Source organism: Festucalex cinctus, chromosome 6 (assembly GCF_051991245.1).
Source record: "Festucalex cinctus isolate MCC-2025b chromosome 6, RoL_Fcin_1.0, whole genome shotgun sequence".
Taxonomy (NCBI): Eukaryota; Metazoa; Chordata; class Actinopteri; order Syngnathiformes; family Syngnathidae; genus Festucalex; species Festucalex cinctus.
In genome coordinates, this window is record NC_135416.1 from 6,200,527 (window position 1) to 6,211,339 (window position 10,813).

General features: G+C 37.7%; 2 protein-coding genes across 2 annotated transcripts; both read left to right on the forward strand.

Moving 5' to 3' along the window:
* The first annotated feature begins 846 nt into the window (after positions 1-846).
* dnajb14 (DnaJ heat shock protein family (Hsp40) member B14) lies at positions 847-6,473 on the forward strand. The gene is made up of 8 exons (XM_077524748.1): positions 847-1,021; positions 2,579-2,741; positions 3,002-3,147; positions 3,224-3,430; positions 4,413-4,498; positions 4,576-4,685; positions 4,793-4,965; positions 5,809-6,473. Exons 1-8 carry the CDS (start codon positions 889-891, stop codon positions 5,931-5,933), a joined length of 1,143 nt encoding a protein of 380 aa, XP_077380874.1. The 5' UTR covers positions 847-888; the 3' UTR covers positions 5,934-6,473.
* Positions 6,474-6,917: 444 nt separating this feature from the next.
* Positions 6,918-10,317, forward strand: pla2g12a (phospholipase A2, group XIIA). Its single transcript, XM_077524749.1, has 4 exons — positions 6,918-7,376; positions 7,964-8,040; positions 8,342-8,507; positions 9,520-10,317. The coding sequence occupies exons 1-4, from the start codon at positions 7,172-7,174 to the stop codon at positions 9,636-9,638; spliced, it is 567 nt and encodes a 188-aa protein (XP_077380875.1). The 5' UTR covers positions 6,918-7,171; the 3' UTR covers positions 9,639-10,317.
* Positions 10,318-10,813: the final 496 nt, after the last annotated feature.

The window sequence follows — 10,813 nt, forward strand, 5'->3', positions numbered from 1 at the left end:
CCGCCACCACCAAACACAAATAAGACAAATGTGGCAGATTGTATGAATGTCAAATTACACAGGCTAATTGTACTTTTTGCAATTTAGTGAAAGTGCATTTAACTTTTCTGTCATTATTTGTCACAGATAAATGAACAAAGATACTTTACTTGAGATAGGACATGAGATGTATCAAAATCAGGGATGGGCGAACACGGTCCTCAAGGGCCAGAGTGCTGCATATTTTGGATGTTTCCCTTTTCCAACACAGCTGATATATGATCAGCTCATCAGCAAGCTCTGCATAAGCCTGATAAAGATCCTGTTGATTGGAATCAGCTTGCATTGGAAGAGGGAAACCTCCAAAACCTGCAGGATTCCGGCCCTCTGGGACCGGGTTTCTCCACCCCTGATCTAAAAATATCAAAGATAAATCTGAAAAAAATATTTAAAAAGAAATCTTGCCTCAGTTTACTCACAATTTGAAGTCAAGTTTTTTTTTTTTTTGTTTGGGTTTTTTTTTTTTAACTCTCCATCTCGCAAAAGATAATATAGCTGTTCTGCTATGGATATATAGATCGATAAATTACTGATAAATTACTAATAATTTACTGAAAATGATATCTCAATTTGCTCACAAATTAATTTTACCTTCTGCCATTTAGTTCTGTGGGTCACTGTAAAGATGGATCTTGAACGTGGATATTTATTTATAGTAAATAATTTTGTGAAATTGGAGAATTTCCCTCAACACACCTGATAATCGCTCAAAAATCCCACAGATATCTATATATATAGCTGTATATATTTTGGTTGCCATGACGCGTCAATCAAATGGGGGAAGATCACGTGGTGTATCATGTGACCCGCCCAGGAAGGAGGAAGGAGGAGGGAGGAGGAGGAAAGAAGATGGAAGGGAACCGAGACGAGGCTGAGAAATGTATCAACATCGCGTCGAAAGCCATCGAGGCGGGGGACAAGGAGAAGGCGCTCAAGTTCCTCAAGAAGGCGGAGAAGCTCTTCCCCACGCCGCGAGCCAAAGGTAAGGTGTTGTTTCCGGTTAGCCGCCTCGCCGGTTTGGTGGGGGTCCACCAGGGACGATAATCCAGCCGGCCAGAGCGGTTGACAGACTGACCGTATAATCACATTTAAATAGGCAGCAGACAGCTAAATGACCATAACGCCACGTTTGAAAGTCAGTGTGTTAATTAAAGAAATAACATGTCACCAAGAAGTGAAGGCTTGTTAAAAAGCTAATAGCGAGCTTGTACGCTAATCAACAAGCTAAGCTGTTTATGCGTGTTAGCGCGTTTGTAAGGGTCGTTCACAACTATCGCGAATAATGTTCAGTTTTTGTGGGATTTTTTTTCGCCCAAAATGACAAGCCAAACTGTTTATTTTTGGCGTAGTTGTGAGCATTAGCACCACCTTGGCTAACTTAAAATCCTACGAAACGTTACTGATCGGTCAGAATTGTCAGCGCCGTGACGTCATCAACATGAGCCACAGGGTGAGGTGAGGAAAGGTAAATTCATGTTAACGTTAGACGACAAATTGACCTGTTGTCAAAATTACACAACTAAACAAAATTATATATATTTAAAAAAAAAAATCAAAAGACATACTTTTTAAAACGCATCACTTTTGTAAAATGCCCTGAGTCAACCTTTGTTGTGCATTGATGCAATATAAATACAATTGAATGGATTATTATTATTGTTATTATTATTATTATTATTATTATTATTATTATTATTATGTGTGTTTTAGAAGAATTTTTTATTTTTTTTAAATAAATGTGAACCAGTTATGTTTGGCAAGCAGAGTGGATTTTATTACCATTGTCAGTGAAAGGTACAATCACAACTAGGTTTTTTTTTGCAGAATACAGCACAAAATATTTTGAAAATTTGCAAGAAGAGAAAACAAAAATTGTATAATAATAATAATATTAATAATAATATATTGAGAATTAAGTATAAATGTAAGGGATTTTTTTTCTTTCTTTTTAGGGGGGAAAAAAGTTACGATGTTAGAAGCATAAACTTAAAGGGACACTTGAATCATTGACAATTTTCAGTAGTGAAAAGTTAATATTTTGTCTAGAATGAATTTGATAACTTCATTATTTTTCATGACAATTAATACTTTTAAAAAGTAATTTTTCTACTTACACAAGTACTTACTGTACTCTCAGCACAGGTGATGTCATCATCAGTCGACAGCAAGTAGAAACATTACTTTTTAAAATGTATTAATTGTACATGAAAAATAATGAAGTTACCATATTAATTATAGACAAAATATTAACTTTTTACTGCTGAAAATGGCTCAATGAGTCAAGTATCCCTTTAAGAAATGTAGGAAGAAACTTTATCCAAGTAATGATTCAGTTTAAATGTGTAAATGTATATCATACCGAAATAAAAGTTTCAAAACAATCCGTAAAGCTTAGATACAACCAACTGTACTTCACTAGTGATTCATTTGGGTACCACTAGAGGGAGCCCACATAACACTGATGGTACTCGTACCACACTTTAACAAATCACTCCTGTACATCAATGTGATGTTGCCCTCTTATTTTCTTTAATCACAGCCTTGTTGGAAGCGCTAACCAGGAATGGGAGCTCTGCGGCTAACGGCGTGCATCGGAGGCGTCCGGCGGAAGATGGCGGCGCGCATGCGGCGAAAGAACGCACGGAGTCCTCCGCCGAATCCTCCAAGGTGTTCACGCAAGAGCAGGTGGAAGGGGTCCAAAGGTGAGTGCTGGCTTAAAATGTGACAGGGGGCACTTGTTAATGTTCATCTTGAGACGTTCATCCATCAATCCATCCATTTTCTGTAGCGCTTGTGCACATTATGGATGTTGACGCTCCATGCCAAAATTCATTCAATCAAATTGCAGCCTTAGCGGTTTTAAAATTGCATCTTACGACATTGCGATCTCAATTTGGATTTGTTTAATTGTTCAGCTCTCGCGAGTATTTTGTAACTGTTGGTCTTACTTATTTTCTGTTAGAATAAAACGCTGTAAAGACTACTACGAAGTGCTCGGCGTCACCAAAGAAGCCAGCGAGGACGAGCTGAAGAAGGCGTACAGGAAACTGGCCCTCAAGTTCCACCCGGACAAGAACCACGCTCCCGGAGCGACGGACGCCTTTAAAAGTACGTCTCCCTCAGTCGCCTTTTACACAAAAAAAATATACTGTAAAACTAATCTGAGCTCCGCGTGCTTCGCCAGAGATCGGAAACGCGTACGCGGTGCTGAGCAATCCGACTAAACGGCGGCAGTACGACCTCACGGGCAGCGAAGAGCCAAGCGGACCGGGTCACTCGCATGGCGGCGGCGGCGGCGGCGGCGGCGGCTTTGACTTCCACAGAGGCTTCGAAGCAGACATCACGCCTGAAGATCTCTTCAACATGTTCTTTGGAGGAGGATTCCCCTCCTGTGAGTTACACACCAGAGTTATTATAGTTTTGCAATTTTTCATATTAGTTAGTTTTTACTTCGTTTTGAGTTTTATTTTTATTTGGTTAGTTTTCAGGGTGTTTTTTTTTATGTGTATTGTGTGCAATATTATTGTTTTTTGAATTTTAGTTTTAGTTTTTTCATTAGTTTTAGTTAACTAAAATAACCTTGTTATACACATACAAATATGGCAACCAGGGCTGCAACTAACTATTATTTTAATAATTGATTGACTCACTTGCTCCCCAAAACTTATGTTTTTATTTTAAATGTTTTCAAGTGTCCCAAAGACGTGTTTATAATTTTTTTTGTTTTTTTTTGTTTATGCTGCTAGAGCATACAGAAGGCTTTGATGCAGCCTCATCGGCAAAGAATGGTTGCAGAAATTGTAGTTATTACACAAATGGCCAGCAGGTGGAAGCAGAACAAAGGAGATCAACCAGGGTCATGTTGGAAAACATTCCTCACAATTCTAAATAGATTTGTAAAAAATTATTAAACTTAGCTATATTCTAATGCTAATTGCTGCAAAATGGAAGCAGATAGAAATATACTTTTTTTTTTTTTTTTCCCTGATGAAAGAAGAGACTTGAATCTTTCTTTTGATAGGTTACATGTTTTTATAGCAATAGAACACAATCATATTCTGTGGGCCTTGCAAAAATCAGTCAAAATCCAGTAAAACAGCCAGTAGCGAACGGGATTGCTTCTGTGAAAAAGGCTGGGAGTGAATGAGTTAATCTGTTGTATAACTGAGGAATTGATTATTTAAAAAAAGTTTTAATTTCCATTCCTTTATTCACAAAATTGACACCCAATCTGACTGCAGAAAATGTACTAACAATTATAATTCAGTTCCTGGTTTGGTAAAAGCCAACATTTGCAAAGGTAGGGTTGCAGCTGTGACCATCAAATGTGTCGCAAGTGGAACTGATTTTTGTCCTTTTTTTGCGGCACTCAGCAAGCGCACAGTCGTTCACCAACGGCAGGACGAGCTACAGCCATCACGCGGACTACCGACAAGAGAGGACAGAGGAAAGAGGAGACGTATGTGCCGTTGTAGTGACGCAACGTTGCTGCTGTGTCTTCAGTGTGCGTGTCGTGAAATCTGTTTTCCTCTCCAGGGTGGTTTCTCCATGTTCATTCAGCTGATGCCCATCGTGGTCCTGATTTTGGTGTCAATACTGAGCCAGATGATGGTTTCTCCGCCTCCTTACAGCCTCTACTCTCGACCGTAAGCGCCGCATGGATAATGTTCAATCAAAACAAATTTTAGCTTCATGCTAACATATAACGTGAATTTTGTTAGCATAGCATTATAACGCCACGGATTCTCCCCAGGTCCACGGGTCAGACGGTGAAACGGCAGACGGAAAACCTGCAAGTGGATTACTACGTCACCAGAGACTTCAAGTCGGAGTATAAGGCGGCGGCGCTGCAGCAGATCGAGAAAAGTGTGGAGGAAGACTACGTGACTAACGTCAGGAATACCTGCTGGAAGGAGAGACAGACAAGTAAGAGATTCACATTTCCATGACAATGCTAGCCACCCTCATGACAAATAAAAAGGCTTCTCAATACATACTTAATAATCAAATAAATGCATTAAATGAATAAGATATTCAATAAGTGCAAATATAGTTGAATAAACATTTCATTAAGTATTAAAAAATATATATTGTACATAAAATTGCTATCAATAGAATACGAATAATTAAATAGGGTAACATTGCGTTAAACGGGTAAAAAGTCAATTAAATAAATGGAATTTTCTTATATAGATTAACATTCCATCAGAAAGGAAACACAAAAAATAAATAAATACAATATATTCAGTAAAAAAAATAATTAAAAAAATAACTGTCAATCAGTGAAGTATTTATCAACTGTCAATAAAAGAACTAAAATTTCATTAACTAGATAATAGATAAATTATGTCAAATAAAAATACAATTACATCAGCATTCCATTAAACAGTTAAAACTATTAATTAAATAAAAAATCCCGACTAAATAAAATTAGAAAACTAAAATTACCTGAATTAATAAAATAACATTAAATAAACATTTAATGAAGTATTAATTAAAATTACATTAAAAGAATAAAATTGTAACTAAATAGTAAATGGCACACGATTAAATTCCATTTAAGAACTACCCTGCTATTGTATAAATCAAGTGAATATTCCACCTCCCAAATAATTAGTGTCCTTAAAAATTTCAATTAAATATTTTAAAAATGAAATAAATAAATGATTATGATTTGGGGTCAATATGAAACATATTTTTCATACTGTAATGTTAATTACACTGATTTCACATTTTTAAATTACTATTTTCTTTCCCACCCAACCCCAGAAACAGACTTGTTGTATGCTGCCAAGGTGTACCGGGACGACCGCATGCGCAAGAAGGCGGAGCTTATGACCATGGAAAACTGCAAAGAGCTGGACAGACTAAATAATCTCTTTCGAGGCGGATGACTTGCTAAGACACTGTTAGATGTTATAATGTATACAAATGTAGATGTGTGTATGTTCAGGGTTTTTTTTTTTTTTTTTTTTTTTTTTTTTTTTTTTTTAAATATGAGTATTTAGGAGCAACACAAGTAATTCCTACTGAGAAAAAAAGTAGTACTTAATGTTCACCTCACTGCTCACTGTTCCATCCTAAACAAAGTCTCAACATTCCGGAGAAGGGTTCTTCTGCTGTTTCATCAGAATCATGAGGGATTTAAAATAATTTAAAAAAAGTACGGAGTGCATCTACTTCCCTGTTGTTCATCCCACCAATCAGCTTCCAGCATGACATAAACGATGACAGGTGGAAAAAGGAAACGTCAGTGAGTGGAAGGAAGAAAATGGCAGTCACTTTGGGACGGACGTACGGACGTGCATTCATACAAGATTTTTTTTTTTTTTTGGTGGTGTGGGGGATTTATGCAGCTATTTAAAGTAACTATAGAAGAAAGTGATTTTCTTCCACGCACGCTTGTCAAAGAAATAAAGTAATATTATTAATAACTGGAGGTTTTTGCTTCTCTTTGGATGCACACACACTGCCTTCTACTGTATGTGCAGTATTTTTCAGTTTAAATTTTTCACTCAACATTGCTTTCCAGTAAACTATATTATATATTACATGATATTTCCTTTCGCCATCTTTTGTGTTGGCAAACTAATTGCTAATTCATAATTCAATGGTCCCCAACCATGTTAGTTTGCCAATTTCATATTATTGAAATTGGCAAATCACATTCATTTATTGATGTATTTATTTTTACTTTTTCGTTCATAACAAATTATTGCGTCACACGGGAAACGTAAAAGCTTCCGCACATTCTCATTGGCTTATCCTGACGGCGCTATCAATGCAACTCGGAAATCAGATAAGAATAAAGCATTCCCACCTTCGACCGAGAAAGGGGCATTGGACCGCCGCTCGAAATTTGTTGGAATTACAAAAAAAAAAAAAAATGTCCGCCATACTTTATGAAAAATAATATTTCAATAACGCTATTAGACCACTTTGCGGTCGGGTACAGGTAAAACTCCAAATGCAATTAAATGCAGCACGTGTCACGTGACTGCTTTAAACCCGGAAGGAGCGCTGTTGCGAGAAAATGAAAACAACACAGTCGAAAATGCCGTAAACTAGTCAACGCGTATTGCACGAACTCTTGTCACTATCGCTTCCTCTTTTTTTTTTTATCTAGCCGGTCATGCTAACGATTGCCCATGTTGTTTTCGCCCTGGTCGTATGCGTGGCGTCCGTGTCATGCTGTGGACAGAAAGCGGAGACTCCTGACTGGCGAATGACTCTGAAAACGATCCGCAATGGCATCCATAAGATCGACACGTACCTCAACGCGGCTCTCGACTTGTTCGGCGGCGACGACGGCTTGTGCCGGTACAAGTGTAGTGACGGTAGGCAGTTTTTTATTTTGTATTTTTTTTAATGAGGCTTCAGTGCGTTAGCCACTGCCCGGTGCCAGCCAACCAATTTGGTGCCTGCTTTTGTTTTACTCAGAAAAATTAAAATGTGCCTCAGAATTTGATTTGTGAAATGTTTTTCAATTGTGCAGTGAACGTTACCTCTATATTTACTAAACTCAACTTTATTAATAAAATTTGCAACGATAATAAAGATAGGTGAATGAATAAGTAAAAAATACAGATATACTTTTTAGAGTCTAAAAAGTAGGGTAATAATAATAATAAATCAGATTTTACCTGAATAGTTAAATGTAGCTCCCACCGCTGTGTAAAACTGAACTGACGTCATCCACTCAGTTGAAGTCCGTTGCCAAACTAAGCATCACCTGCTTTCTCTTGGATGGTGATAATACAGATGCCTTTTGTTTATCACCTGAGGGTTTTTCAGCATATAGTAGCCTAAATACTGCAGTTTTCATATCAACGTTGCACCTTGAGTGTCTGACGGTGATGATGTGTTCATCAGACTTGTAGATAATAACAATGGTAGTCAGTTCACCTTTGCTCTCCTCTCTCAGATTACAAACCGGTGCCTCGTCCCGGTTACAAGCCGCCGCCACCCAACGGTTGTGGGACACCGCTCTTTGGAATCCAGGTGACGCTATTTGAATTTATGTAATTTGTGATTTTTAAAGGCAGTGAGAAAGTGGCTTCTACATCTGTTGGCAGAGATTTGTTTGATTTTTATTTTTTTACCCTCATTCTGCATTGGTGCTGTTTAATATTGACAAATGAAAACGTGCACTATTTGCAGGCCATGTAAAAATTGCTGGTGCAGTTTTTACTCACGGTGTTGGTCTCATTTATACAGAGCAGCAGCACGGAGCTACTCGCACTACCTCCAAAGCCAGAGAATTGAAAAATGCTGGCAATATGAAAGTGTCTTGTGTTTCCAGTTCGACATCGGAATCCCATCCATGACCAAATGCTGCAATCAGCACGACCGCTGCTACGACACGTGCGGCCGCGACAAGCATGACTGCGACGAGCAGTTCCAGGACTGTCTGGAGACCATCTGCAGGAACGTGCAACGGACCCTGGGATTGGCCCACAGTGTTCAAGGTAATTCAGAGGGCAGGCACTCAAGTGAGAAATAGGCAAGGCAGCTTTTTTATTTTTATTTTTTATTTCATGCACAAGGTAACTCAATGTGCTTTACATGATTAAAAGTAAGAACGGGAAAGGTTGTTCTTTTTACTTTAAAGTGTCGATTTGTGGCCAAAGTTAGAATCCTAGTTGTTGATTTCAGTTAATGCTTTGTTGTTGTGGCGGACGCCGCATACTAATCTAGCGAGCTAGTTTGTGAGAGGGCGGCAGCAAACTAATGACATACGTCACACATCTGTTGCAGACTACTTCTTATTCTACTATTTTTTGGGTAGTTTGCAAATACTTTTGTTGCATTACCGCCACCTTTGACGAGAAAACAGGTGAGCCGTGACGTTTGCGATGCTAACCGAGGGCTTTTCGACGTCAATTTCTGTCGACAGCCGGTGGTAGTAGAATATCAAAATGGCTGTACTCTTTGGTGGATGAAAATAGGTGAGTGAATTTGAACAATAATTAATCTAAAAACAATATTAATAAACCTTAAAGTCAGTCTTTTTGAGTTTGATTTTTTTTTTTTTTACATCACAAAATTGAGCAGCGATTTGTACACGTGATAATTTAGGATGTTGAAAATTTAGCAGCTTCCAAGTTGTATTAGCTTATTTTTAATCATTTATAACAACGTTAGTTATTTTTTTAACACCAAAACAATAATTAGGAATGTTAAAATATTTTTTATTTAGAATTCTGACCGTTTTTTTTGTTTTGTTTGTTATTGAACTGTGAAAATGTCTTCCACTGTAAATAAAGATGACTTGACTTGACTCTGTTAGCTAAAGTGTCCACTGTCCAGCAGAGGGTGCAACAGAGCTGTTTATTAGTGATTAGAATGACTGAGTACAGTCAAAAATACAATACTGACTTTAAAAAAAAGATGAATTTATTTGCTACTTGGAGTGTATTTTTACTTTTTGTATTCATTGTTGTGAACTCGGTCGGTCCTTTTGTGTCTTTCTTTGCTCAGCGTGCGAGTCTGCGGTGACGCTGCTATTCGACGCCGTGATGCACTTGGGATGCAAACCGTACTTGGACAGCCAGCGAGCGTCGTGCGTGTGTCAGTACGAGGTGAAGAAGGAGCTGTGACTGAGTTCGTGGATGGACTTTTGATCTAATATCAGAGGCTCCGCAACAAAGTAGACATTTCTCAGGGATAGAGCTGCTGGTTTTTACAAGCCGGACTTGATACTCACTTTTGACTGATATCATGTAAATAGTTTGAAATATTTATGTTTTTGTGTGTGTTCAATGGGTTCCTCCACTGGTGTTTTTTTTTTTTTTTTTTTTTTTTAAATTTAATGTACACACATAACGATAGACTGATTTGGAACATTTTTCCTCTCCAATCAATGGAATCAGTGGATGACTAAAAGTCATTCATTAAAACCCTTGTGGGCCTGTTCAATATTTACGATTAAAAAATATACATATATATTTTTGGTCAACACCGAGTTCAGAGAAGCAACAGACACGAGGATTGTAATCATTAGCCAACTCAACTGCCACTACATGTTCTTTTTCGTTGTATATTTGTGAGAGTCTGGATGCCCTGTGGCACTATACTGCCTCTCACAGGTCAGTCTTGGTACTACCACAGCTCATTTGCATAGTCATCATAGTATAAGAGCACTAAGCGTTGATTTGTTGTTTATTTTTGCTTGCTTCACGTTCTAAAAAATCTGTTAAGATGTTAAAAATCACTATGTGGACCTTGCTTTAGTGGATGCAAAAGATGATTAAAATAAAGATAATTTATTATTAATTACCTTTGTGTAGGTGTCTTATTTGATAATTGTTTTTGTGTGTGTGTGTTTTTCCATTCCCTTTTTACTCCGCCAAGAGAAAGCGACAACAACTTTACACACTATGCTTTGTCATGAATGATTACACACACTGTGGCTACAGTTATGAAAATAAATTAAGGTCAGGCGCTCTTTAAGTTTTTCCAAACTCCACAAGCATCTGGCGGTGGAACTTGTCAAACAAGACGCACAGGGAGTTACAATTTAAACTACGTTCAGAGACACAATAGGTAAGCATATCTTATGTAACAAAACATGAAGAAATCTCTGAGGGAGGATTCAATTCAAAAACAGGAAAGAAGGACATTTAAGGAGACAATGAAGAAGATGCAGAGAAGGATGTCTGATGACAATTTTTCCACTATGGTTGGCTATTAGCTAGCAAACCAATGCATAAGATCGAATTACACTAAGAGATAGTACACCAAACATACAAGAAACATGCATTAAAAACAAACA